The sequence below is a fragment of the Stegodyphus dumicola genome, chromosome 6 (assembly GCF_044657685.1).
Source record: "Stegodyphus dumicola isolate Sdum_Otavi_A_Nest chromosome 6, ASM4465768v1".
Lineage (NCBI taxonomy): Eukaryota > Metazoa > Arthropoda > Arachnida > Araneae > Eresidae > Stegodyphus > Stegodyphus dumicola.
Genome location: NC_140773.1, coordinates 149,931,645 through 149,946,779, shown reverse-complemented (window position 1 = coordinate 149,946,779; position 15,135 = coordinate 149,931,645). Strand labels below are relative to the sequence as shown.

At 28.0% G+C, this 15,135-nt stretch overlaps 1 protein-coding gene and 1 long non-coding RNA gene across 7 annotated transcripts in view; one reads left to right on the top strand and one right to left on the bottom strand.

Moving 5' to 3' along the window:
• Positions 1-8,676, top strand: part of LOC118193571 (putative sodium-coupled neutral amino acid transporter 12) — a 78,591-nt gene extending 69,915 nt beyond the window's left edge. For 3 of the 5 annotated variants that reach the window (XM_085819007.1, XM_085819005.1, XM_085819006.1), the window contains exon 11: positions 1,762-4,441. In XM_085819007.1, coding sequence (XP_085675133.1) covers positions 1,762-2,543 — 782 coding nt within the window. In that variant the 3' untranslated portion in view covers positions 2,544-4,441. Of the gene's footprint in view, positions 1-1,761; positions 4,442-6,083 lie in introns of those variants that run through there. The other 2 variants (XM_085819008.1, XM_085819009.1) reach the window with 2 other exon arrangements.
• LOC146996866 (uncharacterized) overlaps positions 1-15,135 on the bottom strand; it is a 191,048-nt gene that overhangs the window by 44,094 nt on the left and 131,819 nt on the right. The window lies entirely within an intron of this gene.

Below are 15,135 nucleotides of genomic sequence, written 5' to 3'. Positions count from 1 at the left end.
TTTTGAAATTTTTTGGAATTTTTCCAGATATTCACAGTGAATAAAAAAAAACTTTATTATGCTCTGCATGATAATCATGGCAAAGTGATGATTGATTGGTACGACAGCATCATAGCAAGAGTGTGCGCTATTCATGGGTCTAGTGCCAAGGCTCAAGCGAAAATATTTCACGAGAAAATGGACTTAAAAACTGAGTGCAAATATTTAACATGTTGATTAAACTCATTTAAAAATGGCCATGACATAAGGCAGTTAAAAATTTCAGGTGAAAAAGCTCTGAACAATTTGCAGATGAATTCATGAAATTTATTTATATCAAAAAGGTATCTCCATAAGAGATTTGTAACATTGACAAAACTTGCCTTTTCTGGCAATATGTGCCCTAAAATACCTTGGTGACAGAAAACATTCCACCTATTGTCAAAGATTACAAAGTGGCACTAGCTATGTGCAGATACTGGAGGTATGCAGAATTATAAACTTTTCATAGTCTCAAAAAAATAAATAAATAAATAAATAAAAATAAAAATAAAGCATCTCAAGCATTTAAAGCAGTAAAGATTTTTTGTCATCTGTCATTCAAATAAATGAGACAAACAATAATAAATGAGCGGTTTGAAAAATAATTTCATATGTGAGGCTCTGCTACATTTGAAATCGGTTGGTTTACCATATGATGCAAAAATTGCCTTGGTTATAAACAACTGTTTGGCATTTACTTCACTTAAAATTGTAATAAAAGATAACATCTCCATTTTCTTTTCAAATTGTACATCCAGTGGATATCAAAATGCTGTGCATGTTGAAATTCAGACATAAACTAGCCTTTTAAAATCTATGCTAAATTTTCTGTAGAATTTTTGAAATATTTTAACTTAAAACCTGCAGTGTGGATCATGGGAGCAAGGTCATAGGAGGCCACATGTCTGCAGATATTTTTATAAAATGCCTGTTGTAATTTATGGCCAGTTATAATATTTTTTGGTGATGATGATAGCCACAAATTTGAAAATTTAGAAGCAAAAGATAAAATTTTCTAGTTAATACCAGTTAATGTAATTTGTGAAGAAATTTGGAGAAATGATGCTAAATGAAAATGAGAAAATAGAAATTTTCCATTGCCATGACAAAGCACCTAACATTAATCGACTGACAGAGCACGGAACCTGTAGTGTGGTTTTACTGATGGTGAAAAAGGGATAAGTAACAATAAAGACATTGTTAAGAATGAAAAAATTTTGATTGACAGCTTAGTAGGAATTTTCAACAGGACAATTTCAGTATTTGAATAGTAGGAACTTTATAAATGAACAAAAATGTTGTGTTTATCTATAAAATTAAAACAAAACTATTAGCATAAAAATAAAATAGCTTAAACAACAATGCTTGATAAAACAAATAGGTATTTAGTTTTTGTGTAAATTTTTATTTCCTAAGTCATAAATGATTCATCATTTCATATGGTTTATTTTCTAATTTCTACATGTCATCGTACAAATTTGGATTGATGATCTAAAATCTGGACGTTTCTGAAATCCTGAATTGCCGAAGTTCTGAAGATATTCCCAGATCTAGGATTTTGTACTGTATTATCTTTTCTTTCTTGGCTTTAAAATATAGTAGAATTACAGTTATGGAATAGTCCAATATTTGAGTCTTAAAATATGATGCATGTTGACATTATGAAACCGATCTTTCTAAGCTGTCTTATATTTAGATCTTTGCACTTAAATGTCGTTGATTTTTATTAAATTTTTCCAGCTTTTTCAACAATGATAATCACCGCTGCTGCCGCTCTCATTCAAGGCAAAGGAAGAGGTCACCCAAGTATTGCAAATGTTAGAGGTGTACCAAATTTATTTGGTGTATGTGTGTATTCTTTTATGTGCCACCACTCATTACCCTCCCTTATAACTCCAATAAGAAATAAATCCCATCTGCTAAGGCTCTTTATAGCAGATTATTTGCTAATTCTCTTGTTTTATTGTTTGCTTTCTTTTACTGGTATATTTACATTTGAGCATCTTTTAGATATATATACCTTAAATTTTGAACCGCAGAATTGCAATACAGGAGAAAGCATTCTTTCTGAAAATTTTGCAGTGATTCGTTATTTTTTAACTTTGTTTCCTGTATTTACGCTCAGTACAAATTTTCCTATTATTGCAATAACTCTGCGTAATAATTTAAAATCTATATTTCTGAAAGATAATAAAAAGTACTCCCTTTTTGTTGACCGATTGCTCTTCCCATTGTTAGCTGTGATACCTCCTGTAGCAATTGCTTTTATAACAGCTGATTTAACTATATTGGTTGGAATAACAGGTTCCTATGCAGGTGCAGCCGTACAGTATGTCGTTCCAGCATTATTAGTTTATTATGCAAGAAAAGATATTTTAGCATCTTTAGGATTAGGGGTAAAAAATAAGCATGCATCACCCTTTAAGCACACAATTTGGATTTGGTTTGTTTTATTATGGGCACTTATGTGTATTGTTTTTGTTACAGTTGATCATATTATTCCAAATAAGAAAGTAGTGTAGTACGAAGTTTTTTTTTGGGGGGGGGGGAGAAAATTAATACTTTTCAAGTATCATGAACGACATATCCATTAAACATGTACCTCTGCTGATGGATGTGTAAAATTTTGTTTCTGAAAAGCTATTAAGAAAAAATACTTTTAACAAATATTTCACACTTTTTATCAAATTACAAAATCTTTTTTATTTATTACATGGATTCATGAAGTAAATATTTAAATTTTAGTCTATATACTATTTTTCCTAAAAATAGGGTAATAAACATACACTCAACTTTGTATTCTTTATCCATTTTTGGTTTAATTCTTATGTATGTGTGTATATCTCTCTCTATATTGTATATTTTAAAAATTAAATTTTAATTCATATTTATAAGTACATTTCTCACATATCTCTAAAAATCATGTTAATGTTTTAAAATATGTAATTTTCTTTTTAAGAATGCATTTTTTAGGGAATTAAATAGTATTACAGAAATATATTTTGAAATATATGTAACTAATCCATACTTAAATTTTGCATTTAAAAAAACTCATCATAAAGATTAAAATTGAATTTTTTATGTAGCTGGATTTATGTCCCCCCTCCAGTAAATGAATAAATAAATAAAAAAAGGGGGACTGATTATGTAGTTTAATATTTTTAGCCTTAAGGCTGCTACTTGGCCTAAATTTAGATTGTTCATTTATTATGACAAAAAGTGTATTCAGCTAAATAAGTTAAAGCTTCTTAATGCAAAAAATTATGAAACTAATCTGAAAAACTTACGGCAATTATGAATTTTTTGTGAATCATTTTACATCTGTCTTCAACATCTAAGGAAACTGATTTTCAAACATTACATTTCTTACATGAAATTGACTTTTTTGCTCTTAAGAACAATATTAAGATACTATGGTTACACATTTTGAATAAAGTGTCAATCATAATGATCAGTGTTTGATACCATTTCCTTTTATTTAAAGTTGAGCACACTGTATTATCTTACTACAAAATTGAGTGTATGTTACTTTTTTAATTAATCAATATTGTCTTTCATTTAACTTCTTATGGCAGATAGAAACTATTTCTTATAAAGAGTATGTTCATATAGTATATATTTGTACAACTGAATGTTGGACCATGTGCTTTATAGAACCACACCCATGGATTCAAAGTCATATCAATATATTTCTGGATAGTGTATATCTTATTTCAATTGAATTGCTATTATTACATTAGAAGCATGTTCAAATACTATGTTTGTAATGAAAACGAGTTTAGGAACTTAAAACTCATAAATAACCAAAATGATAGTTCTTTGATATTTTTGTTCATATAAAATATGAAATCAAATTCTAAATTTATACATATTTTGAATTTAAGAATATTGTGACAAAGCATTTTATTGCTACATTATAAATCAAGTCCTCATTAAATATTTTGAATATAAAAATACTAACATGTGGCAAAACATTCAGCTGCTACATTTAAACTCTCAAATTAAAAATTGTTGTTCAGATAAAAGTTTTATGGATTCTATTATTTTTTGTGAATATATATGAATTGTTAAAAATCTGGATTAATGGATTTCTAATCTCTTATATATCTACCACCTTACATCTGCATATAAATGCAGGATGTTTAAAAAATTGCAGAATTAATACCTTTTGGATTGTTGGTTGTAGACCCATGATACCATTTAAGAAAAGTCTTAAATAATAAAGGACTCCAAACTTACAGTATTGCAGTACAGTGGTTTCCAGTATTTGGCAGAATTGGAAACTTGAGATCCTTCAGTTAAAAAAAAAGTAAATAAATAAAAAAAAATTAAAAAATAAAAATTTTTCATGTGCTTCCTACAAATAATATTTCTATTAGTAAATAGTTCTTTACTTTATCAATAATAATTTTTTTTTAAATCGTATATCTTTTATACAGAATATATCTGAAGCTGTCTAAATATGTGATTTAAACCACTTCCAGTTTCAGTGAAAACATGGATTTCATGTGGCTTAAAAATAGAATTATATTTTACTAAAATTTATACTTCCATGATGTAAAAGATATCGTATATGAATGTGTGTTAAGCACTTAAGTGTCTACAGTAGTATTTGTATGCGGTTTCCCAAAATTTTGATTAATAATTTATTAGGTAATTTAAATATTTTGAGAATGGACTTTTTTTATTAATTTGGCTATGGTTAACACTTTTCTTATTGATGCTTTTTACCTGTAGGACACATCTTAAAATTTAAGTTTCATATATTTTTACTGAAAAGCGTCATATGATAACACTTGCCATGGAAAATGTCAAAATTATACCTTATTCTGCTCATTTTTTTAAAATTGAATTTCAAATTAGGTCTGCAGCCAACCATTCAAGAGGTATTTAGTCATATAACTTTTTGAAACACATTGTATGTATATATAAGTGTTTTTGAATTATTGATCTGACTTGGTGAAGTGCTTTATACCTTTGAATTATTTCCAACTTTATTTATTGATTCTAATGTATAAATTATTTATGCTAAATCTCTTCAGTCTGATTTCTTTCATTTCTGTGAATCTCTCTTAGAATATGTTTTAAAATTTTAGGTTATGTTTTATTATCATTATCTGTTACTATTTGAAGCGGAAATATTTTTGGAGGGGTGATAATTTATATTTTATTTTATATTAGATAGTATTGTTTGTTTTATGTTTAATAAATATTTTTTAAATTTTGATGAAATAATCACTTTAAAGCCTAAAATGTTATACTAGTCACAATAAAATATAAGATGTTTTACATATTTTGACTTCTTCATAATGTTTTTAAATTTACATCCTTAAATTTCACTACATTATAAATTCATATGACCATTAAACTTTCATAAAAGCTCTTTTAGATTTATATTTAGATTTATAAATTTAATTTAAAATTATAAAGGTCTCTAATAGCAATTGATTTTTATTTCGAAACCTTTCTTGGTAATCTGTTATTGGACTTTCATATTAATGGATAAAACTGTTTATAGAATTTCACACTGAAATCCCATCTTGTTAAAAAAAAATAGTAGGAGATGAGGTTTCGCAGATTACTAGTCTTCCAATTTTTGTTTAAATCTACTTAAATCGGGAATTTTTAAGCAGTTTTTTTAATTAAGTCATTTTTTAAAAATTTAACATAGAATTGTCACAGTTATATAAATTTCAAGTTTATTAACATAAAACGACTTCATCAAATTGCATTTTTTGGGAAGAAGAAGATAAGAATGCCAGTTAAATTTTGTCCAACCAACATCAAATTTTCTAGTTCAAAATTTATTTTTAGAATTTATATTTTTTAAAATCTCAGTGCTTACTTAAATATACCATACATAGCAATGAAGAATATGACAAGTTTTGTGTTATGTAGTGTGTTTAATTTTAAGATATTCATTTAAATTTTTACATTTATATTAGTTCTGAATAAAGTTTCAGAAAACTAAAGAACTAGTTAAAACTTAATCATCTAACTAAAGAAATATAAAAGATAAGCTCTAATTTAAATATTAAAATACTTATTTTAATTTCCTTTAGAAAAGTTATTTCAAGACAAATCTTTTTAAGCAACTGAAATGTTGATGGAGAAACTGAAATGCATGACCCTTCTATTTAATTATCCTTTTCATATTAAGAATTTTTGGATCTCCCAAACTCTGTGAAAAATTAGCTGAATCCAAATCCTGCAGATCAGACTGTATAAAAGAAATGTCTCCTTCAATATTGGACTCTTGTTTCTATCATTGTTATATTTATTTTTACTATCATATCATTGACTATTATTACTGCTGTTACTACTCTCATTTATCACTGCCTGTGATGTGTATTATGTGCTTTTTAACAAAGGTGTTAAAGATTTTTTTATTTTTTTAAAATAATATAAACCAGGTTCCGTTGCACATGAAAAGGTACATGTTATTTTTTCTGAGAAAAAGCAAAAATATTTTTAAAAAGTCCTTTATTTATTAAAAACAAATTGTACGTGCTATCAACAGGTAAAAAAAGAAAGCTAATTTTTGCTTCTTAGCCGTGTTTTATTCGCAGTTTCATGATGGGGGAAAATAGTACTTAATTTTGTTGAAATACAATTTTTTCTTATAATAAAGAAAAAAATATTGTGATTTATATAAACTAAGTTATTGTTTATGAAGTATTTCTGTTCTTAGTAAGTTTGAATCTAAATCTGGCAGATCAGACTGAATAAAAGAAATGTCTCCTTCAATTTTGGACTATTGTTTCTATCATTGTTACATTTATTATTACTATCATACCATTGACTATTATTACTGCTTTTACTACTCTTATTTTTATGTGCCTGTGATGTGTTTTATATGCTTTTTAACAACTAAGATGTTAAAAGATTTTAATTTTTTTTTTTTTTTTTTTTGAATAATATAAACCAGGTTCCTTTGCACATAAAAAAGTACGTTATTTTTCCTAAAAAGGCAAAAATATTTTTAAAATGTCCTTCATTTATTTAAAAAAAAAATTGTACGTGCTATCAACAGGTAAAAAAAGAAAGCTCATTTTTTCTTCTTAGCTTTGTTTTATTCGCAGTTTCATGATGGTGAAAATAGTGCTTAATTTTGTTGTAATATAATTTTTTCTTATAATAAAGAAAAAATATTTTGATTTATATAAACTAAGTTATTGTTTATGGAGTATTTCTGTTCTTAGTAAGTTTTTTGAAAATACAACATTTATAAATGCAAGAAATGCAGGCTGCACATACAAGAATTGAGAAATATTTAAATTTTCCACAAAATTAAGATTTCAGTTTCATTCAGTTAGAAATTTTATTCCCGTCATGGGATAATGATATTGCTAATTTACAGAAATGTCTAACCTTTCGTTGCAAGTTTCAGTTTGGTGTTTTATACTAATATGAATAACATACAGGTAAACTCCAGATCCAGAAATAATATGCAGATACATGAATCCTTTGATAAAAGGGTTCATGTATATTTTAATAAAAGGGTTTTTTTTTTTTTTTGTTTGTTTGTTTGTTTGTTTTTGGTTCCATTTGTGGCTGTTGATTGTGGAGGCACCTAATAGGTGGGTCATCATTGCCTCCTAGGAAGGGATAGACAAATTACATCCATGCGTTCACTGGGATTCGAATCCTAGCCATTCAGTGTGGCATTCAGTCACTAACCATTTTCCCGTCTGGGCGAGCCTTCTGATAAAGGTTAGAATTAAAGTTTTACATTATTTTAACAAAGAAAGTTTTAAAATTGTTTATTATTCAACAAAGATCTTTTTGAAAAAGAAATGCAGTGATATGCAAAATTGGCACTGAGTGCTATAACTGTCTACATTATGTTACTTACACTACTTTTCAAACTACTTTTCATTCTGTAAAAGTAATTGAATTTAATTTAAATGCTGAATTCACTTTGATACTAAATATCAAATTTTGGGATTTAAGAAAGTGCAAATATTAAGTAAAAATTTTTATATTTGATTTAGGAAATAATTGATTTTTTTTGGGGGGAGGAACTTTGCTCAGATTATTTTTCTGTTGGATTCATGAAAAAGCTTAAATTTCATGTAATCAAAATTATAGCACATGGAGAAAATGAAAATCTATTTGGATTCATTTTTTAAATTGAAGTGTTTTTTAAGACATTATATAATGCATGGTTTGCAGCAAAAGTGAATTTTAATGTTTCGTTTTATTTTATGCTCAAATAAAATATCCTAATACAAGAAAAATAGTGTTTTCTTTGTTATGCTAATATGCAAAAAGCATAATAAATGCATAAAAATTATTAACTGTTAAAGAAATGAGAGAGATAAAATAGTATTTTGTTCCTGCTCAATGGAGCTGAAATTTTATTTTAAGCAAAATACTTGTTTCAGAAAAACTTCTTTATTATGAATATTTACTTACTCATTTTTTTAGAATTATCTTTAAGAAGTTTATTCTATTATGCATATGTGTTATTTATTGTTATCATGTATATGTGTTAGTGATAAAATTAATGCTGTTCACACATATATTTGTGTAAAATTGTAAATCATGTTCAAGATATATTTTTATACCCATTTAATGTCATTTTTATGTAGATATGAATGCATGCAAAATTATTTTGTATATGTGAAAAATAAATGTATTTAATATGAAGTATTTTCTTGAAATTATTGTATCAGATATTAATACAGTCAAAAGTCGTTAATTCGGACACCCATAATCCAGAATGATCTATAATCCGGACCTCAAAGCTAAAATCTTTCTGCGCATGCGCCGCGTTGACGCATGCGCATAGGCGTTTACGCATGCTCGAAAGACCATTAAGACTGCGCATATGCGTCTGCGCAAGCGCAGAATACGTTTTCGCGTGCGCGTTTAATGTATAACGGACGGTATAAGCTAAAATTATCTAATTATCTATTTCAGTTAATGTTGATGATTGCGTTGTTCTTTAATCTTCGAATTGGATCCGGCTTATTATTTTTTGCAGACTGTAAGAGAAATTTTATAAAAGTAAGCTTGAACTTTCGATTATGTCAAATAGAATTTCCGATTCTGGAGCTCCCAAAGGATCTACAAAACGAAAGTGTGTTTCGATGTCCATCAAACAAAAAGTGGAATTGCTACAAAAAATGGATAAAGGCATATCCTTTGTTTATCTAACCGTTCCGAAATCTGTTTATCAATTTCACGCTGCTCTGCGTGGGGGTGGGATGTCGCGGCGCGCAATGAACTGGAAGTTGATTTAACAGCACTATCGTTATCTTCAGGGCAGATGTTTTTATTTTATTCGGCTTATAATTCCGTACTAAATGTAGTATTTCATCTCGATGTACTCCGTCTTTGATATGATTTAAATCAAATTACTCGTCATTATAAATATCACGAATACAAATCAAATAGTTTTCTGGTTGCAATTTTCTAATTTCGGCTATGCGTAATGTATGCTTTACGCATGCGCGCGTTGAAAGAAATATTTAATAAAGTAAACAAATAAATATTAAGCTTCTTTTTTTTGTAAATTTTGATACCCTTTAGATCATAATTGCTCATTATTTTATAAATTACGGTTTCATATTTTTAATTTTATAATTTCTGCATGCCATCTTACCAGATTTAAACTGATGATCTATAATCCGGAAAAATCGATAATTCAGAAGTCCCGACTATTCCGGATTAAAGACTTTTGACTGTAGTGTTTAAACAAAATTAACATCATTGTATATGCATATTATAAACTTCTAATTTTGAAAACAAAATACAAGAAATTTCAGATTATGTGACAAATCATGTGAAATCGTGAAAAAAAAATCTAATTGGTAAATATATGTTTAAGTTCGAATGAAATATTTGATATAATTTCAGAATAATAGGAAAATGTTTAAACATTTCTGTTAAACTTGAGATTCTGAAAATATTTTTGTGTGTTAAAGCTGTTTTCATGATATATGAAGTCTTTAAACATTTTGTAATTATCGATACATTTTCATGAAAGATAAGAAATACTTGATTTCTTTCTAGAAAGTTTGGTATCATCCATTAACCTCCTGCTGTAAATTTAACATGGTCCTCCTTAAATTATCTGAAATTGCATAAATTCCTTGAAAAAAATAAAGAATATATTTTAATAGTTTCCAAGATACTACTATAACATATTTGGTATAAAGTGATTAAAATCCTGCACACATTTTTTACATTTTCGCTCTTAATGAAAACTTCGTCCTAATTTCTGAAACAAGACTGTTTTTTTTTTTTTTTTTTTTTTTTTTTTTTCCATTACTTTACAATATTTGCTATTTTCGTAACTAAGCAAGTTCATAAGTATGTTAAATTTTAAGGTATTAAGTGTTTTTCTTCATTGATTAAAGTAATGTGATGTCAGTGAAATAATTTATGAAGTAGAAGAGTGACATGCCAGCCATTTTTTTTTTTTTTAATTGGAAGTATTTCACTGATGAATCAAGTAATGAAATTTATCCAAAATCTTAAAATTATCTGGTCGTAACGAAAGTTTTCCGCCAAAAAGCGTTCTTAATAAAGTTTAGTTGGGGGGAGGAAAAGAATGCAGGACTTTTACTGCGGGTAGTAAACACCACTCAAATCTATGATTTTCTGCCACTGTTTTGATAGTTTCTCAAAACCTTTGACCCAGAAACCATGGAGGTAAGAATAAAAGGAGGGGCCAACCTCGTACTACGAGTGAAGCACTGCTCCCAGGCTTTGGTCTCCAAATGGGGTGGTTTTTGTTTACATACAGAGCTTCCTTGACAGCGCTTTGATAGTAGTTCCACACACGACAGTTTTATACAAATCGAAAAGCGGGGAGTTTTCGCATAAAAGAAACATTCATTGTTGGATAGATAATAGAAATTTGTATAGGTTAATAACATTTACACAAAAATCACGTCTTAATTATTTTTCGATAACTTGCAACAGCGATTTTGCGATACCTTTAAAATTGCATACGTCTTTCTATATCCTTGATAGAGTATTTGCTACTTTTATGTTTCAAACACCAAAATGTTTTCAATGAAGTACATGTTTTGTCATGTAATATTATTTTATTTTTATATAGCTGAAAAAAAATCACTTTGGGTCAATTAAAAAATAAAAAAAATAAAGTTCTGTCTCTCTTTTTTAAAATGTTATTTAGCAGCATGTTTAATTGATGACTAAATGTAATAGAAAATTATACTTGAGTAGTGAGTGGTTTATTATTTTTGAAAGAGTTTCAAGACATGAAAAAACCATCATCAATGTTATTTAATCAGTATGCCAGTATACTTTGCATATTTTTACCTTCTGGATTACCTCACAGCTTGAAAATTTCAGGTATTTGTGAATTTAGATCAATTAGTTGTTTTAACTGTTTTAAAAAATGAAGCAATATTATGCAGAGTAATGCAATCAAAATTGCGATCTGATGATAGTGAGGTTAATGTTTAAATGTGAAAAGGATAGTTATTATTCATTATATTATCAGAGAACTATTAAACTGGGTAAGATCGCTAAAAGAGGTATTGCATGCTCTGCCAAAATATATTTACTAGAAAATTTGAATTTGATAATGAAATGTAACTTAAAATGTGTTTTTAGTCAAAAGTTTGAAACTTGATGGGTATATGTAAATATAAAATTAGGCATGTTAAAATATTTGTAATTAGGCACATAGGTCAAGTTTTTATTAAATAAAGTAAGGCGTGCAAGGGCTGTCCGCCTAAAGGGAGAGATGCCATCTTGGAGGAATTTCGAAGGAAAACTGACTTTGAGTGGGTATTAAAAATAATGCATGCGATTTTCATTCAAATTATATGTATACACGTCTTGTGTAAAATACTCTGATATATGTTAAATTATTGTAAATTACTTTACTCGAAAAAGATAGTCAGTACACAGAAATTAAAGATTTACACACTCTGAAAATGAAAAATATTTAATATACATGGGTATTTATGCATATGCTTGCAAAAAGCATGTATCTTGCCTTTAACAAAATACGTAAATATTTATTAAATTATTATAAATGTATTTGGAAATGACGGATTTATTCTTTCATAAACTCGTGAAAGTTATTGTGCAGAAATCTAGTTATTAAATATATCTAAATTTATAATAATTATAAATATTATACAAATATATAATAAACTTAACATTTAATTGTAAACATAAATTGGAAATTCTGTTGACAAATACGTTTATAAAACTATTTAAGCAAGAATTTTTCGTACTGGAAAGCAATCTGTTAAAAGGTATCGTAAAGCAAGGCTAATCTTTGGAATATGGTAACAGGTAGTTTGGCGACATTTTGGTAAGGCGATAAAAGTTACTAGCTAGGACTTTAGTAGTGTACATGGATAAAGTCAAGAGTGTGCGCAATGCCATTTTTGTGCAATTCTGGGATGTTTTTTTAAGTGAAAATAGGTCGACGTGTACATGGATACCGTGTCTGTGCATTTCTTAAAAACACGGCAAGAAGTTTGCGATTCTGCACTTTCTCCCAATTTCGCACCTAATCTTCGTCATGATTAAGCACTTTTGTTCCATAAAAGTTCTAGCATAAGCGTAATTCGTCTAGCAGATTGTTGGAAAAAAATGTTGAGGGAAAAAAAAAAATGCCTTTACTTCGTGAAAACAAAATGGCGTCCAAACAAAAACTAGCAGGTTGCTGTAGCAGGGTTGGTCGCCAAATTTTCGCTAAAAAATCGCCAAGTTACCATAATCCAAAGATTAACCTAGCAAATTCTATGAGATGCGTACTTAAGGAAGTAGTAAAGAGGAGTTTTTAGAATGTGTATTGTTGAAATTAAGGGTAAAAATAAAAATCTGCTAAGTATTAAAAGAATTATTTCCTTTCATTTAATAATAACTCAGTTACAAGTTTTAAATAATATCCAAAAAAAAAAAAAAAAATCCCTTTCAGAAACATTCATAGAACCAGCACCAATATTTAATACATATTTCACTATTAAAATAAAAGGTGTTCTAATTTAAAATGAACCGAACAGAGCATTAGTTATAAATTGACTCAGATTTTCGATTTAAAAGATGCTTCCGAATCTAGAAAAGCATCTCACATTTGAGAAAGTATTTTAGGAAAATTTTTCTAAATAGAAAAGAAATAATGCGTAATTTTACTGTTAATAATATAATAAACTTTGATCATAATTTTTGTAATCCTTGACCGAATAAAATCGAATTACCTTACAATGTTTTTCTAATGTAATTAATGAAAACATGTAAAAATATTTCATTCACATTAAACTGTTCTGGAAAAAGTATAGCATTTAATTCCGTTCAGAATGAAATGCTGTTTAAAAATGCATTCTTTTCATATACTTAGGACTCTGAAATATTGTAGGAAAAAAATATATGTATATATATATATATATATATATATATACAGCACGACTCCAACTATCCGAATCGCTTTCGGAGTGTAAAAAAAAAAAAAAAAATTAAGGCGGAAACGTAGTGTTGTACAACCAACGATTTCAGACATTAAAAGGAGCAAACTTTCACTTTTAAACTTCGTGTCACTGTTTGAAAACGAGGGTGGAAGTTCTTAAAGAAATTCAATGCAGCAACAAACAAAAATTTAGAAGATGTCGTTTTCAAGTGGTTTTTGCAGCAAAGTTCTGTGGGAAATCCAGTTTCGGGTACGCTTCTTTGCTTAAGATCTTACCTCAGAAGCGGCCGATGCTATTCGCACCAACGGTGCGATTAGCCACTTGAGCTATTCGCACCAATATTAACCACGCATGCGCGTTGAGTTGTCGGATCCGTCATTTGAAACCAATCGAAAAGAAAGGATTCTACGTACACGAATTGTTGTAGTAATTTTTTTTTTTTTTTTTTTTTTTTTTTTTTTTTTTTAAGGCGGGTTACTACCTTGGCATAGTTTATCATTTTTTAAGCGTTGGCGACATTAAAAAAGTTTAAAAAGGAAAATGGGTTCTTTTTCTTATATTGTTCCTTTTCTTATATTTATTTCTTATATTTATATTTCTTATATTTATATTTTCTTATATATATATATATGAATATTTCTTATATTGTATATATTAAAAGAAGGAACACATTTCCTTTTATGAAAGTATACATAAAAAGGGGCAGATTTTTATGTTCAAAATGTTTATCGTTTTGCTGAACGATTGGAATAGTTTAAATGACTGATTTGGGGGGGGACAAAATCTTGTTTACATTTTTTGAACTTCTTAGAATACATTTATCTTCAAAGATGTGTTTTGCACAATCAAGACTTTAATTCATATTCTCTTTGAAAATTGTCTGACAAAAGATAATAAAAATTAGCAGAGGATATCTTCATCTTCAGAACTCAAAAAATATTTCCAAATGACTTACTGAATAATAGTACAAACACATTAATAAATTAAATTTTAATACATAATGGGATATAATTTAAAAGACAATAATTTAATGTAAGAGATTTAGATTGATAAATTTGCACACGCAAATGAATTATCAGATTTTGTAAGGTTTTATTTCGTGAATAACTTTGATTTTGAAATATGGCATTTGATCTTATAAACATGTGTGGACAATAAAAAAGTGATGCATTTATAAGAACATTATATATTTCAATAAGTTTTATTATTGAAGTTCTCGCAGTTCTATTCTCTAAGACTAGGGTTTAAGTTTGCATAAAAGTTCCTATGTTAAATAAAAGAATTTAACTCTTTATGAATATGAATATAACTTTTATGATGACTGTTTATGAATATGTCCTTTCTTACATTTAAAGGTAACAATTGCACAATACCGTTTCACGATGTTTATGACCCATGTGAAATTTTGCGATCTCGTTTAATTCGAAACAGCAAAATTTTGATTTTCATACAGTTTTTTTTGCCCCTTCAAATTTAAAATATGAAAAAAACTTGTTTCCACACTCAAAAGGCAAGAAATTTGTTTTTCTCCCATCCATCGTCCTCAAGTTATGTCAAACAAATAACACGTAAATATCAGTAACAATAACTAAAAATTAATTAACAAAGAAATCGCATACAAGGGAAGATAAGCAGAAACTATTAACAGCCCTCGCTCCCGCTACCGCCTGTCTTATGTCAAATCGGCGTAAGATGCTTGTACTTAGGC